Here is a 17,414-nt window from a genome sequence, read left to right on the forward strand (position 1 = left end):
AACAAAGACAGGAGGAAATAAGAAATAAAAAAAGGACATTCCAGCAAAGTAAAGTAATCTGGGGGAGAAGAAGGATATGAACAGGCCACTGATCAGATTCTATGAGAGGAGAACACACACAGGCAACAGTTCAGAGGTGACCAGACAGAGAGTGAGCTATAGGCAAGTCTATATCAAAAAAGAGCTGCAATATTGAAAGCCCATGGAAGAGTGTCCTTTGAATTGCCAGTTTTAAAAATCACACCTTGATGGAAAAAACACCGGCACACATATGTTCCAGACTTGACTCAACAGCATGTTAACTATGTGGTGGTCATAATCATTTCTGGTTACCGCATCAAAAAGGGGAATAATTAATTACTTAGTCAACAGTGATTTTCCAACAGAAGATACAGACATCTGCTGAGTCCAGCATTTTTGATTTGATAATTCACTTATTTTCTTTGTTTTACATATAACAGTATCAATTTCTAATTGAAAAAAATGAAAAAATAAAGTATAAACAGCCCAATATATAACACTATAACACTTGCCTCCTACTGCACTTACAATGGCATATAGAACATGTGGACCGCAAAGAAAAGGCCACCAACATCGCTGGCCGTACACAACCAATGTGCACATACTTGACAAGTTGGCTGAAGTTAATTTCTATTTGAGACAATAAATCAATAAAAGACGAAGAAAGTTTATCACTCTTTTCATTTACTGTGATGAGCTGTGACGAGCTTCTTATTGACTGCTTTATCCACCAATTTTCCTCTGTGTAATTCTCTCTTTTAGTGCATTGATGTCCACCTTTAAAAAAACAACACAAAAGAAAACCCACCAAATTTGCATCTGAGAGACATTTCACATCATCCGATTATGATGATTCTGAAAATAACTAGTCTGTGGTAACAATAATGGTGCCAATCATAAGAATGACTTGTAAAAACTTTTATATCACCTTTAGGAAACGGAAGTGTCAGCATATCACTGCCGTGCCACTATGGTTCAAACGTGTGTCAGTTAAACTCGTATTTCCAGAAAAACAAGCAGTGCTGCACTGTTTTCAGCAGAGAACCAATCAGTTAGCATATTTCATGCCCCAAAGCAAAGCACTGCTACTTAATAATCCAGGTCTCTTTACAACCAAGTGGGAATGTATCCCTTTCAAGTTAACTCGCAGTAGTGTCTGCTTAAAGTTTGGGAAGTTTTGCTGGAATATCAACGTGCATCACAAATATTTTTTATATCTAATTGTTTTAAATGGCATTCAACTGTGACAGAGAGCTAAAAATCTTTATGTAGAACTTAGTTAAATTGTTTCAAAACCAAGAAATGTTGTTTTGTTCAGTGGGAACAAAAGGAAAAAACTAAAAAGGAAATAAGAACAATGGAAGCATAATATAAAAACTGAAGTATAAAATACAGCCAATTAGCCCTATTATAAACTGAATTACATGTGCTGATCCATTCTTTGTTTAATCTACAAGACAAAAGGCAATTCTTGGCGTTATAATTGGCTTTTACCAGCACAACAAAGTATTATATATTAAAACCATCAGTGGTCTTAAAAAATAAATAAATGAAATAAAACATAATCAGCCGGGGAAAATCGCTGTGGGGATTTGATGGGAGTTTGTTACTGGGTCACACAAGCCAATCAATGACTGTTTTCAATGTTTGAAATCAATAGAAAGCACTCACTGCTAACCTCTAAAGAAACATGGCAACAGACACCCCTCGCTGGGCCGTATGACCGGAAGGCAAACAGGAACAAAACAAAAAAAACAAGAACAGTTTGTGTCACCCATCAACCCTCTTGTAAATTACACTAAGCCCACTAAGTTCAATCTGACTATGAGATAAATTCCTGTACTAAAATAAATTTCTATGTAGAAAATGTTGAATGACGTTTCAAAGCTGCTAGTAGTTAACAGTACACAACTTGTAGCTGAAATAATGAACCATTGAAAAGTACAAAAAGACACCACTGAGTTGGTCCATCAACTGCAACCATTAAATATTGTTAATACTCAAAGGGCCTCGAGAAGGGGGCTTGTTGCAGCTGCAGCATTCTTTGTCCAATAAGACTAAGTCTACAGTGGCAGCTCTATCAAACTCGTACTTCTGCTTAGCTGGTACAGTGTTTACTATATTAATCACAGTTTAGTGTGTCAGCATGCTAATATGATACCCAACACAAGCAGATGATGATGAGAATGTCATTTGTTTTGCATCTAAATAAGTGACTAAATTACAAATGTGATCCAGCTGTAAGTCAGTCCACAAACTGTTACACTGTTAGCAAAATGTGTATTACCCAAGTCATGCACATTCATCCTCTAAGGTCATGGAATGTATCTAAAACAATCTGAAGGTGATCCCTCCAGTAGTCTTTTCTGCCTGCATACTCTCCCTGTGCTTGCATAACCTTTTTCTGGGTACTCTGGCTTCCTCCCATGGTCCAAAGACATCCATGGGTTAGGTTAACAGGCAATTCTAAATTGGCAATAGGTGTGAAAGTGAGTGTGAATAGTTGTCTGTCTCTCTTTGTTATTCCTGCAAAAGACCGGTATCCAAGGTGTGCAGGGTGTAACCTTCCCCAAAATCATTACTCTTAGTGGGTGCGAGTCATAGAGGATGTGATGTATGGATGGATGGACAGATGGATAAATCAACCAGTATGAAAATAATTAAATTGGGATTCATGGTGGACGCAATTAAATTAAACAAATTAAACAATTAAACAAAAAGCTAATCGAAATGAGTCAGTCTTTGCACATTACCATTATGATGTTGATGAATGTGCATTGTCCAACATAATTGAATATATATTACAAAAACTAAGAGCTGTAGCCCCTTGAGCAAATATACTATATGTCTGAAGATGTTAGCCTCCAGCTATTGGAATCTGCCATTACTCATTACAACCCAAAAAGTCAGCTTGAGCATGTTCGCTCATTAAAAATTCTATTGGGAATCACAGAGAACAAATGATGCCATGCTGATTTCAATAGCCTGACATTTAGGTCTACCCAGCAAGTGCAGTCTAGCGCCCATGAGGAGGCACCGAGGGCTTGGGGTAGGTTGGCACACTTGAAAACACAAAAATGCAACAGACTTCTGCAGTAGCAATAGTTCAAAAGGTCTATGGATTTGTACAGTTAAGCAGGTTACCTATGTATCCATAACTGCTTTGGGTTAATGACTACAACCTTAATATTATTTTTTTATCTACAGTGTCACTGGGACTGTTCTCATGCTTTTTTCCATCTCAGATTTGTTTCACAATTTTCTGCTACAACAGAGGACCTCATCTAGTCAGGGCAGAGAGAGGGTGAAGACTGAAGGCAAAGAGATACTACTGATTTGCCTCAGGGCAGAGATAGATGGATAGAACGCAAGAGAGGGAAAGAGAAAACCTTTATTCTGTACGATAAGACATCCAGGCAACGACGGGACTGATCCTTCTCCCTAATGGGTAATGTTGTCAAGCATATAAGGCTTCTTCAACAATTCTTTTTTTTTTGGCCCCACATAAATTAACTCTACAAGCTAATAGAGTCATATGAAGTAGTAAGAAATTGTAGAAATACTTAAAAAAATACAAAAATTAATGAAAACAGCAAGTACTGCGTCATTTATGATCCTCATGACTTTCAGTATCATTTCCACAAACACTGTTTCATTGTCCTAAGAATAAGTTACGGTTAGAGAAAATACATGGTGAAGATAGTCTTATCCTTTTAATGAGTTATTGGGGTCATTTATAATTCCAGCTGTATATTTATATGTAACATTGTGATATTTATAATCCTAAAAATGTTTCCCACTGTGAATGTGTACAGCTTTTCATAGTGTTTTTCCGGGAAATAGGCTGCCGGTGGGGCAAGGATAATGGAAAGGTCTTTTCCAGGCTCATCAACAGACCCTAAAAACAAATATATATATTTATGCATTAGTTTAACCATTTTTAGCAATATTGCTTTTTCAAAATTATTTTATCATTACTTTCCACTTTAATCACCACATTTTAATGTTTTACACTGGAGCACAGCTATTATATATATATTTTCTATGAGTCTGTGGTGGCCAGTGCGATCCTCTATGCTGTTGCATGCTGGGGGAGCAGGCTGAGGGTCGCAGATCCCAACAGACTTAATAAACTGATCCGTAAGGCCAGCAATGTTGTGGGGATGGAGCTGGACTCCCTCAAGGTGGTGTCGGAGAGGCGGATGCTGTCCAAGATAAAGACAATGTTGGATAACACCTCCCACCCACTCCATGACATGTTGGTCAGTCACAGGAGCTCGTTCAGTGAGAGACTGAGATTACCGAAAAGCACCACTGAACGACACAGGAAATCATTCCTGCCTGTGGCCATCTCCCTGTACAACGCATCCACTTAACACACTGTTTGCTGCTACAACTACACATGTTTCTTTCCAAATATTTATTTATAAGTGACTTATGTATGTATGTATGTATATATATGTATATATTGTACTATTCTTAGTTAGCGTATTGTCTGTCTTGTCTTAATGTTGGTTTAAAATGGAGCACTGTAACAAAAAATAATTTCCCCCAGGGATCAATAAAGTATTCTGATTCTGATTCTGATTCTGATTAGGTCTAGAGTAGCAGGAGCCCTGAAACTAACTCCAATCCTCTTGCAGAAAAATCACTGTAAAACTATAATTACATTAAACCATTTTAGAATAGCTGTCATAGATAAAGGAGAGAGTATATTTACAACAAACACAATAGGAAGTCTATACAACATAATAGGGTCAAAATTTACCACACTCTGTCATTTTAATTCCCTTAGAAATGCACAAGTGCAGATTCATGTAGATGGTGTGGAAATTGAAAGAGTACTTGAACATAAGTTTCTTGGTGTGATTATAGATGATAAATTAAACTGGAAGTCTCATATAAATCATATACATAACAAAATTTCAAGAAGTGTCTCAATCTTGAGTAAAGTAAAACACATTCTGGACCACAAATCACTCCACATTCTCTATTGTTCCCTGATTGCACCGTATTTGAATTACTCTGCAGAGGTTTGGGGCAATACTTACAAATGTTCGCTATCATCAATCTTTATATTACAAAAAAGGGCCATAAGGATAATCCATAAAACTGGTTACAGAGATCATACAAATCCACTATTCTTAAAATCAAAAATTCTAAAATTCACAGATCTGGTTCATTTTCTCACAGCACAAATTATATATAAAGCAATAAATAACCTGCTTCCTGACAATATTCTAAAAATGTTTTCTAAAAGGGAACGGGGATACAATTTGAGGGGGGAATTAAATTTAAAACATCCTTGTATCCATACAACATTAAAAAGTTTTTGCATCTCTGTGTGTGGAGTGAAGCTGTGGAACAGACTAAGTAAAGATATGAAGCAATGTCCAAGCATGGCGCAGTTTAAAAAGCGGTTTAAGGATATGGTTTTTACAGGGTACAGGGAAAAGGTAGAGATTTGATAGGGTGTTCTTGTCTAATATTTTCATGTGTGTGCGCATGCACGGGTTTGTTGGTATGGGTATATATGTATGTGTATATGTATGTATATATATATATATATATATGTGTATATATATATATATGTGTGTGTGTGTGTGTATGTGTGTATATATATATATATATATATATATATATATATATATATATATATATATATATATATATACATATATATACATATATACATATATATACACATATATATACATATATATATATATATATATATTAAATATATATAAAATTGTAGGTTGTGTATCCTTCAGGTGTTAATGGGGTTATTGAAAATGTGTATATGTGCGTATGTGTGTATATACGTAGGTATGGATAGATAGAAACATATATGTGTATATATTAAAAAAAAAAAAAAAAAAAATTACACATAACATATAATGTAATTACAAGGAGGTATTTCTGTAGTCTATTGATACTAGATAGTGGAAAAGGGGTGGGATTAAATAAGCTTATGCTTCTTCCTGCTCCTTTTTGAACATGGACGTTATTTGGAGTTGTGGTTGCTCGTTTTCCTTTTGTTTGCTTTGTTCATTTGTCTCTTTTAATTCTATTTTTTTTTATACTTTTTCAACATGTTCAAAATAAAGATTCAATCAATCAATCAATCAATTAATCACTAAAATAGTTTGGTCAGGTGGTAGACCAAGCCTAGCATTATGGTTACAGATACTTGTTACTTGTTTTGTCTAACTAAACTTACACACATGTTAGAACTGAAACACTTAAATCAGGTGTTTCAGTATTCTGGTAAGATGATCAACATAAAAATAAGTATATTTTTTGCAAAAATAATAAATAAACTTGAGACTTGTCTCCTAATGTGAACGTTAGCAGGTTTTCTCAGGCTTTTACGAGAGCAAACCAAAACAGTGATGGGTTTGTAAGCTACCCAAACAAACTAGATCAACTAAAAACATCACATTTTGCTGTGGGTAGTTGCTTTTTATGACATTTATGGTTGAAATTATTAGATTGGACTGATTAAGGTTATGTAATAATAATAATATCAAATAAGTATTCATGAAATACATAAAAGTGACAAATCCTTACTTTTAGGACTGCAGATTTTTTGTAAGGCACCCAGCTAAATTAACTGATGAGTACAAATTTACAAATAAATGACATTTTCACCTTGAGATCACTAACCCTCAAGCATTTCACTTGAGTTTGTCTCTTAAGATGTATTTCTAATGTATGTCATCCTCATGTCCACACACATATCCCCATTATTTTAAACTAACCACTGTACGGTTTATTGCATGGCATGTAAGGGCTGCCCAAGGTAAAGTTTTAGACCTCGAAATAGGACACATCACGTACAATAAAGGCTGCATCGCTGCACAAGAACAAGCCCTCTGTGTATACTGAACATTGGTGAAACGAGTTTGACAAGTTGAGCTTCTCTTCCTGTCTGCTCTGTACGGGTGGTTCAGAGTTAAATTAGCAAAGAGTTTTCGACAAAGAAAAGTGTATGCGGCATGTGATGTACAGCTGCAGATTACGCCAATAAAAATGAAAATATCCTGTGCGACTTTCTTGGCAAACTGACTATCTTGAGGCAGGTGCTGCGTTGATAATGTCAACTTCCTCACCAACAAGTCGCCACAAACTTACCTTTCCCTTCAGGTCCAGGATAAATATCGCTGACGCCGACATCTTCACGGAGAAAAATCCTCGAGAACAAGAAGTAGGCTAAATAATATCTGGGTCTACTGTAAGATATGGGTCACTTGAGTGGAATACGATTCGCTCCCATCATCCTCGTTCCTCCTCTCCTCCACACTGTACAGTCAACGCGTTTCGCTGCAACTCGCTGCTTTTCCGGATCGTAGCATCAAGCTAGCTACTGTCACGGAAATACGACTTCCGGCTATTTTCTTTTTAAATAAATAACTCCAAATACCTTAAGCAAATCATATTTTAATGTTTCTGTTCTTCATAAATAATACATTCAGTGGCACATTACTTTAAAAATATTAATGGTTTCGTTTTTTCTACTCCCACAGCCCACAATAATTTTGCAGGAATAGGCTGCCATCTGATTTACATTACTGTGACATTAAGACGATCTATATCTATAGATTAAACAGCGTAAAAAATAAGTTTAACCTTTTCTGAATGAAAGGAAAAGTGATGATTAATGGGAGTGGTAATATTATTATAAGTATTATTTAGTCATTATTTTTTCTTGATTTTTGGCATGGTAGTGATGGGTGCGTGGGTGGGGGGTTTCTAAGACATGAGACACACCCATCATAGCAAGCAACGTTCAATTATCCATTTATTTTGAAGGCGAGATCGTCTTTTTCCGGTTTCGGTGTCAACTTTACACGCCGTGTTTCCGGGTGCCTCGGCTGACAGCTTCACAGACCTGTCAGCCCCTCTCATCATCGGCGTCGTCTCCTGGGATCCGAAGCGCTGCAGGCCTCTGCTCGAGGCGCACTTTCAGGCGTTATTATGGTTGTTTATAGCATCGTCGCAAAGTTTAAATGGACAGGTGAGTGTAATGATTCCATTCTGTGTCCAGTGAGACAAGCAAAATACACAAATTAATGGTGGAGAAATAGCCCTCAGAAATAACCCCGACAGATTTCAGTTGAAAATACATGACAATGCAGCAAGGGTTTCACTTACAGGTAGATATTTATTGAGGTCTAGCTGACTTTGTGTACACATCTCAGTGCAGTTTCTTAAAAACAGGATTCAAAAGGTTGAAAAGTAACTGCAAGTACTGCTTATGATATATGTGAGCTGCAGTACAATTTAATTTTAAAAAAATGACTGTGGCAGATTAAAAAATAAAAATAAAAATAATAATAATAATAATAATAATAATAATAATAATAATAATAATGTACCGTAACAGCACAAATGAATGATATGACTCTTGTAATTTTCTTGTAAGGCAACATCCAAAACCATACAATTATTACAATGAAAGTCAGAAAAAACATTTTAAAAGAAAACGGTGCAAGTGTTGTACAGTACATGGTACTTAAAGTACTCTCACTGAGCAAAGCAATGTATGCTCTTGTTGTCAGTCTTACTTAACTATGGCTATGCATCGGCATACGATTAATTAATTAATAATCCGTGCTATCAAATCAAATCAAGTAATCAGTTAATCAGCTAAAAAAACTGGCTTAGCTATGTTTCCCACACCAAATGCAGCTTTGCATGAGAGGCGTGAGAGGAAGCTGTACATCTATACTGTGTTACACTAAGGCCTAACAAATTAGGCAGCTTGTCACTAATCAGTCACTGATTCAGCTATGACCTGAGGCCATTAGAGTAAAGGGGGAATAGAACTCAGCACACTCTCAAATATACCAATGAAGAGAAATAAACGGAGTTCTGGAATGGGGGAAAAAATCTTTGAAATGATGCTGAGGTAATTGAGAATTTTGAAAGGACAAGTGATCAAGAAAATCGTATGAAGCTGATATCAGAGACTGGCAAAGAATTATGAAAAAAGCTAACTATCCCTGCTAACAGGAAAAATAGTAGCTTTTGAAGCTGAAGGCGTACTTCCTATTTTTCTTTTTTTTAAACAGGGTATACTTCCTTTTTTTTTTACAAAAAAACAAAACAAAAACAAAGGTGTATTTCCCTTTTTAAAAAGGTGTACCTACGTTTTTTTTTAAAGGTATACTTACATTTTGTTTTGTTTTGTTTTGTTTTTTTTAAACAAAATTTACTTATTTTTTTAATGGGAGATTTGTTCAAGTACATTTTCAAAAATCCAGCAGTTTCCATGATATGTGTTTTTAACGCAAGCCTATTCTCATAAGAACATGTTGAAATGTTCTCCCACACTGAGAACTACTGCCATGATAATGCGCTTGACATCAGGATATTCCTTTCCAAGCTCTCCAGAAATAATGGATTTTTTTTTATCTTTATGCATCTAATCAGTTGTTAACCAAGGATCAGTTTTTGAGATAGAAACTATGAAAACCCATGGAAAAGGATCAGATGGAGTGAAACGGATAGCTCACTTCTGGCCCAAATACCAGAACAGTGGTTCAGAAGGTGTGGAGACATCCCTTCTAACCAATGCTAAACTCACTGTCATAAATCTCTTCCTCCGTGTCCTCTTCTATGTTCTCGGCCGCTCTCTCGGCCCTCTGTCTCTCACTTGTCGGGATATAGTTGTCCTCAATGAAGCCGTCGTCATCCTCCTCGCTCACTGGAGGCATACAGTGAGGATGCATTCCACGTCCTCCGTGCATGGTAAACCCCACTTCCAGGCCTGAAAACAATGAGAAAAGAAGAAGAGAGCAAATAAAAAAACCCACAGCCAAGAATCATTAGAAACCAAGTCCGGTAAGTCATTCTGTCCAACCATGTTATCAGCATTTGCAAATATAAAAAGACTCGCCGAGTAAGTCAACAGAGCGCAGACGGCTTTGGATTTGAGGTATCAATTTCTATGAGCTCTTAATTGCTGTATTAGCTCTTAAAGACACAGTTCTTCTAAACAGAAGATCTCCTGCAGCCTAATAAAAGCCTAATAAAAGATTTTCAAAAGATAATTGTGCAGTCTGGTTTTGCTTCAACTGTAAGTCAGCATTTCTCATTTTTGGAAACATTATGCAAGCTATTTGCCAGGACATGGCATCCGAAGTACAAAAATTAATTGTTGCCGTGTTGTTATGTGTTCATTGGCTTAGATGATATTTTCATTTCCACTTGGAGGCAGTTCAATGCACTGTGAACACAGCACTGGACACTGATCTCCAGTAGTGTTTTTGTCTTTTTAAACTCAGATATTTAGTCATTGTTGTGCTGCGTTTTGGTCTCCCCCAGCTTCTAAGGACTGCTTCTGTTTTTATCTGCTTTTAATTTCTGACCATCTACAGGAGCTGGTTGTTTATTTTGTCCACAAGCAGCAGGGCCGGAAAACAAAGACAATGAGCTGGAAACCACTGTAGCGCTAACACTAACTGCAGAGGTAGCCTATAATTCCTGTCATTCATCATACACATAATCTTTTGGTCTATTGTTGATTTTTAAAAAAATGCTTTAGGCTGTGACAAAGCACACTATGAGCACAAGTACACTTTTTTCATATTGCTATTTTTCTTGTGTAATGCTTTCTTATCCAATCTGTTGCATGAATTTATAGATGTTAAATGTACTCTGGGCATTGGCTCGGCTTTCGGTTTTGAACATACAAACAAATGTCAGCATGCAGTAATCTCTAAAATTGAATTCATAAAAAGCAAACCTGATGGGTCACAGTGGCTAATAGAATCACTCTCCCTCAGCCGCGTGTGTCTGTAGCTCGCCAGGAAGCGCCGAAACACCTGATATTTAACCATAATGGCAATAATAACAGTGACCAAGATGGCTGCGACGAGGACGGCCACGAAGAACTCCCAGCTGTGACCGGTCTGTTTGGCTGTCAAAGTGTCTGTAAGAGAAGACAAGGAGTCCCATTCCAGTTAATCAGTGTGGTTTTGAGGTGGCACAACTGTGGAAAGAACCCAGATACCCGCATTAAGCTTCAACTATGGGGAACTGTATTTACTGTCTTCTGCCGTTAGAGCAGATGCAGAGACAAATTTCCTGCTGATAAACGTTCTATCTGACATTACTAAAACAACTGAACTCTTACCATTTTTTGCTGCTGTTGGTAAAGCTGTGTCATTTAGTGATGGTTCCATTTAGCTTTGCCTCTTATTTGTACAGCCTCTTCTAGAAAGAGACCTCCACTTTGTAGTTCAGTTTGCTTCTTGATGAATGAGGCTTTCCTCTTGCTTTGCGGCACCATTAACTCAAGCGTGAAACCATGGACTGCAGGCGTGTCAAACACATATGTCACTCTCTTTCGACAAGAGCCAGCAGACCCTTGAACTCCTTTTAATTGAAGCTGGCACTTTTCAGTGGTTTGTGTTATATTGCCTTGATCTAATTAAAGCCACTGTAGGATTCAGAAGTGATGTTGTAGGGCTGGCATCTCCCCAGATGAGGGAGTTAGTTGTCTGTTGACTAGTGAGGAGTTTAACTTTCAGAGCGCCGCTTGGCGGCAAGGTTGAGTGACTGGGGGGGAGGCCTCAGTTCAGTACCAGCTGAATGGTGCTGGTATCGTAATCGGTTTATGCATGCAATGAAATATGAGCTACAGACCTCTTGCTGTAGTTACATATGGATCTGGAGAAAGTAGAAAAGAGAAGAAAAGAAGCATGAATATTTTTATTTTACACACTTTCCTACAAAGGCATCTTACAAAACTGGGGAAAAAAGCTCCTCAGTTATGTAGATTACCAGTAAACGATACCCATGTGCATTGGTGCTTTGAAATCTTTGTGGCATTAAATGCATATTTCATAACTAAGCCACACAAAACGAAACTGAACAATCAAACGGCTTAAATATTTCACTAAGTATCTATGGAGAGTGAGTGTTTCATCATTAAAGGAAGCTCTTTTAAAGGTTCTTTTAAATACTGAAATTATCACTCAGCACGGGCTGTCAGGAAATCAGGAGGATATCATGCACAATAGGAAAAGTGTGTCACAAACAGGAAGTCCCACATACTGTAGAACCCTTCCTTTATGCTACACAAAACACTGGCAAAATGAGTAATCTGTGAGTGTGTGTGTGAAGGAATCTTAACTTTGCATGTTTAACAGCTTCCTACAAAACTTCAGACTTAATGGGCAAGAAGATCTTACATTTGTTGTTTATTATAGAAAAATTAAAATGGAATTTCATGGAAAATCAGTGCTGAGAGGAAATTCCATCTAATTTGAGCCACATGGGAAAAGTGCAGCATCTTGGGACTTCACTTCCATTTGTGTTGTGTAGCAAAAAGAAATGGGGAACAGCCTGCCTAGTTTGGCTGAAAGCCAGAACTCTCTACTGATGTCTGCAAAGATCACAATTTTTTAAAGCGATAAAACAAATCTTGCTTTTATGAAATGAAACAAACACATTATTAATACACGTGTGATCCTCCCTGACAGAGCCAGAATCGGCGTTTCCACCCACTTTTCCCCCCAAAAATTAGCTAACCAGCTGTCAAATGTATCATCATATTTCCAGAATTGGCAACGCGCACTGGATTATAAACCCCCGTGTTCTGCTTACATTCAGGAACTCGCTTGTTCCACTTGTTGTATTTTGTTGACAGTAGCATATCAGCGATGTTCTTAATGCAAATACAAACCTGTCGTCCACAAGAGAACCTTTATGCACAGCTATTTGCAAAGTAGACTCATATTTGCATGCACAGCACTACGGGCTGACCCCCTGTATTTACACTGGAGCTGCAAAAATGCAGTCAAATAAGTTTTGCTCTTGTCCGTGATGTCCATTCTTAACTGTTTTTTACTAGGACCTACAGTATATGTTTATGTTTGTGATCTAGATTTTAGATCATAACATTTTTTATTTTTATTTTTTTTTTGGGGGGGGGGGGTTGCTAAAAACCTTTATATTGACTGTAGATAGATTTATAGCTCACTATAAATATAGAAATGTGTCTTAGTTAAATAAAAGAAGCAACACTGTATTGACACTTTACATCACAAGGCAATTGCCCTTTGCCTGTTGGAAGGCAGTCTTGTTTCCACATAATCACTGTGTCTCAGATGGACTACAGTTACTCTCATACAGATTAGAAAAGGTTTGCAAGTATTGCCACCAAATTTATAATTGCAGACAAATTGTCATAACATTCCAGTTGATCTGGGTTGGTTTGCACTGATGAGCACAGCTTGTCTGCGATGCATCTATCTGCACAGCCTGTTCTCACTCCCGACGCGTAATATACCGACGATTTGTCATGTCCGGAAGCGTTCCATGGGAACGGGAAAGGTGATATCGTGGATGAAATCGAATAGAATGACGCTCCTACGGTAACACACGTTCCAGCTGTGCAATTCAGCCCTAACCATGACCACCACCTTAATCATGTTAGATAGTGTTTTCCAAAGCGATTTAAGTAAAATAAGTGTACATGTGTAGATTCATTTCAAAAGGTTCTCATGTTTCCTAGTTTTTCTGAACTTGTAATATAGGGACGTGTTGGGTGGCCAAAAGGATAATACACCGACGATTTGTCACCTAGCGTTTAATGTTACACTTTGGGAGTTGTTCTGCAATAGATGCATCGCAACCGCTTGCCAACCTCTTGGATTCTGGGTGTATTCCTATATAAAAACATGGTTGATAAGCACCTATGCTATTTTGTAGTTAAATCGTTGTCTTGCAGGGGCTACCTCTCTTTTTGTGGGCAAGTTAATGTGAATGTGAATTTCTATATTCTTATACAACAACAGATTTGTTATTTTTATCACATTGCCACAGATGAACCACTGTTTCCACTAGTGTGACTGTAGAAAAAGCAGTTAAGTGGCAGTAAAAAAAAATCAACATGTAAACTGTAACTGTTATAACATCTAAATTAATTTTTGCAAACCAAACTGATGCATCTTGGTTTGGTTTGCAAATTGGCTGGACTGATTTATAGACAGCAGTGATGGGAAGTGCTGGAGTAGTCATGAATATTGCAGCCTGATTTTATTCAGAAGGCTGACCCACTGAAATTAGGCCTTAGTGACTGGGTGACCTGCTCCGCCACAGTTCACAGGAAGAGCGCAGAACATTGGTTCCCACAATGTGACAACTATGACTTTGGTTTTTATGACTTTGTTCCTGTACCAGCTTCATAAAAAAAGTTCAAATCAACTATGGTTTATAAAGATGTAAAGACGAATTTACAGTGTCTTTCTTTCCCCCAAAATAGTGGTGGTTGTTTTAAAGGGCGTGCTTAAAGTTTCTTGTTCGCTTTCTTGGCTCTGAGGTGATTTTTCACAGCAAGAGAGCTCCAGCTCCTTAGCTGTGGCCATTAGGCGACTTCCCCTTCATCTTCTTAGGCTATTCTCTTCAGCAGTGTTGGCTGTAAACACACCGACAGAGCTGCCTTTATCTCTTCCCGTTCTGTCCTCACACAGGCGTAGCAAAACATACACATCAACCCGGAGCCAAGAATATGTGTGTCAGAGTGTGACTGCGCACTGCCGCAGTACATTTGTTTGTGCTTGTATGCGAAGTTGCATCTGTGAAAAAGCTGCATTTGCGCCTGTGTTTGAATATCACTCTCAAACGCAAGGAGCCAGTTTTTTGCAGCCTTACTTTGTTTCGCCTCTCCAAATTGTGAGTCCAGCATCAGTTTGTAGACGCTAATGATGGCCAGAGGGCGTGAAATGCTCTCCCTGTCATCAAACTGAATTAAACATCAAAATTATGTTCCGCTCACGGAGTGTGATGAGGCTCCTTTGAAAAGGCTAACTGTAAGCGGTTTGATGCTTTCAAATCTGATTACGCAACAGGAGGTGACACCAAATTATATGGTAAACTTCTTTCAACTTATGTAACAGCGAGCCAGAATCAGACATGAAAAACAGGCTTTTTGATAAGCACTTATCACAAAAATGGATTTACTTTTCAGCTCACACTTTACGCTCTCTGCCTGGCTGAAAAAATCACCGATATTTATATTCAAACCACAAGCCGTCCTCTGGGTGACCCTCACCCCAACAATCCACAGTGCAGCGTGCAGGCCTCCCCCTTTGCCTCTTATCCCACTGCCAAGTTTTGTATTTTTGTCTTCCTTTGTAAATGTGTGGAGGAGTCAGGCCATGCTATTGTTTGTCTGTGATGATAGGCACAAGAACTAATTGAGCAGTGGGTTTAAAAACAGCTGGCAGAGACATTGTTTATTAGCCTGATTATTTAACTCACATACTGGAAGTATGAAAGCTACGCCCTGAAAAATGATTAGTGTATTGTGGTGGCGTTGTCTAACTATACCCAAGATCATAATAGCTTAAATGAACTCGCAAATGACATGTTTGGTTTTTGTCTTTTGGTCCTGGAATAATGGCAGTGTCAACAGAGAAGCCTCAGCCACACAAAGAATAAACCCAAGCTTAGGGATGGCTAATTAAAAAGATAATAATCAACCTGCAGCAAGACCAAAAACTACGTTATTTGATATTTTAAAGTTACTTTTAACACTTCCTTAATGAAACTCCACACATTTAAAGTGGGAAATTATAGACATGTGCTGTTTAAAAGAGAGAGAGCCGTTAATGGTGTTCTTTTGTTTGGGGTAAAAACAGCAGGTGGAAAACATGTCAGTGAGTATTCAGCAAGGGTCATTCGGACACTATATGAGTAAAAGAGTTCATAAATTGTGTGCCATTTTACCGTGACTTCATGCGAAATAAGGTAAAGGTTTGAGTAGCTTTAAGATGAGTAGCAACTACAGAGTGGGAGAAAGGGTTTAAAGGTTGTAGTGTTTGACTGTTCTCTTATAGGTTATAATTTTACCCAAACAAATCACTGAGATAAAACGTACCTGCTCCAAAACCTTTACATTCACCTTTGGTTAAAGGTCGGCATCAAACTCCTTAGGATCTTTGAGTTTTTATTATATCGGTTAAAATGTTTTTGCTGTTGTTGGGGTTGTTTTCTTGAGATATGAACTCTTTTAGCTGCTGTCATATGTTAAACATTAAAGTCTTCTTCTTTTTTCCCGTTTACAGTGACAGCTGGGTAAAAGCCACTAGCTAAACCTTAGCTAAAACTAAAGCTAATCCTCACCTGACTTGGCTACAATTTCTGCTGTCTCTCTTTGGCAGAGAACTCGGTGCTGACAAGTCCTACAGCTCACAGTTTACCAAGCCTGTGGTGTTTTATTCGGAGCCCGGGCTCCAATACAAACAGTATTGTAGGAACTACACACAGCAGAAATACTGCTTATTGCTTTTGTACATTTTGAAGGTGGTGCAGATGCACTCATTTTCGATGGTACAATATACTTTGAAATAATAAAGCACAGCAGTGAGCACACAGTTCTGAACCACTGTGTGCTCAGTTTGTAGGGCAGTGCAGGTCATAGAAATGTAAACACGCTTTGATATTGTGTTTTTTCTGTCTATAGAAAGAATGGCCTTCAGCTGCTGCAGCACTAAATGACTCCACTGCAGGAAAAAAAAATATGTTACTGATTTCCACTGTTAATGAAAACCATATTATGTTTTGATATACTTCGGATTTTTCTGGCAATGCGTTCAGACACGCATTGCCAGTCCTCCTCCTTCAGTCGTAACCAGTTGAGTTGTAAATAAAAGTATGTTACACTTCATGGTTTTGGAACAGCTAAATACTCCTTATTTTATTTATTTATTTATTTAAATTTCTCCCATTGTGATATTGTTGCACAATATTCAGATATAATTCCTTGTCTCAGTTCACAACCAAACCAAAACACATATCCCAGTGTGTGGAAGACACTGGCTACCTCTCTCTTCTACAAGCTGTTGATTTAAAGCCTTACCTGGTCACCTGTCAGAGTAGATCTCCGTGGCTCGCACATTTCATGTCGACCTTAGCCACATTTTCTCCTGCCTTCCCTATGAAATGGAGAAATGTTATGCAAAGGTTGAGCGAGGTGTGCTCAGCAGCTGCTTCCGAGAACATCCAGTTAATAGGTAACTTTGTAACTAAGGTACGCTCTCTCTCACTCCCGCCTCCTGCCTCTTTTCTGGCCAATGGCACGGCTGACCTGGATGGAGCCAATGTTGTTGTTTTTGCACTGCCAAACCAGGAAGAGGTAGAATTTGACTTATGAGCTGTATTCATATTTTCTTTATATGTAAATACCCACATACAGGTGCAACTATATGATCTGGTCTAACCTGTTTTTTGTTTTTTGTTTCTCAAACACTGGTATCCTGTTGCTGTGGATCATATAATCTTGTTTGTTACGTGCTTTGTGCGTCCCCTCTTCTTGTGTATCGTAACTGTAGTTTAATGCCACCCCTTACTATTTAAAATGCAAACTATTATCCAAG

At 37.9% G+C, this 17,414-nt stretch overlaps 2 protein-coding genes across 2 annotated transcripts in view; both read right to left on the bottom strand.

Moving 5' to 3' along the window:
• The window catches only part of ap1m3 (adaptor related protein complex 1 subunit mu 3), a 34,876-nt gene extending 27,495 nt beyond the window's left edge, over positions 1-7,381 (bottom strand). Inside the window, exon 1 of the mRNA XM_082509830.1 lies at positions 7,159-7,381. Coding sequence (XP_082365956.1) covers positions 7,159-7,200 — 42 coding nt within the window. The 5' untranslated portion in view covers positions 7,201-7,381. The remainder of the gene's footprint in view (positions 1-7,158) is intronic.
• Positions 7,382-8,365: 984 nt separating this feature from the next.
• On the bottom strand, positions 8,366-17,029 carry cUnh1orf210 (chromosome Un C1orf210 homolog). The gene is made up of 4 exons (XM_082510955.1): positions 16,898-17,029; positions 11,165-11,700; positions 10,775-10,960; positions 8,366-9,796 (listed from the first exon to the last, which is right to left on the bottom strand). Exons 2-4 carry the CDS (start codon positions 11,211-11,213, stop codon positions 9,594-9,596), a joined length of 438 nt encoding a protein of 145 aa, XP_082367081.1. The 5' UTR covers positions 11,214-11,700; positions 16,898-17,029; the 3' UTR covers positions 8,366-9,593.
• Positions 17,030-17,414: the final 385 nt, after the last annotated feature.

This window comes from Aulonocara stuartgranti (genome assembly GCF_965226115.1).
Source record: "Aulonocara stuartgranti genome assembly, chromosome: 17".
Lineage (NCBI taxonomy): Eukaryota > Metazoa > Chordata > Actinopteri > Cichliformes > Cichlidae > Aulonocara > Aulonocara stuartgranti.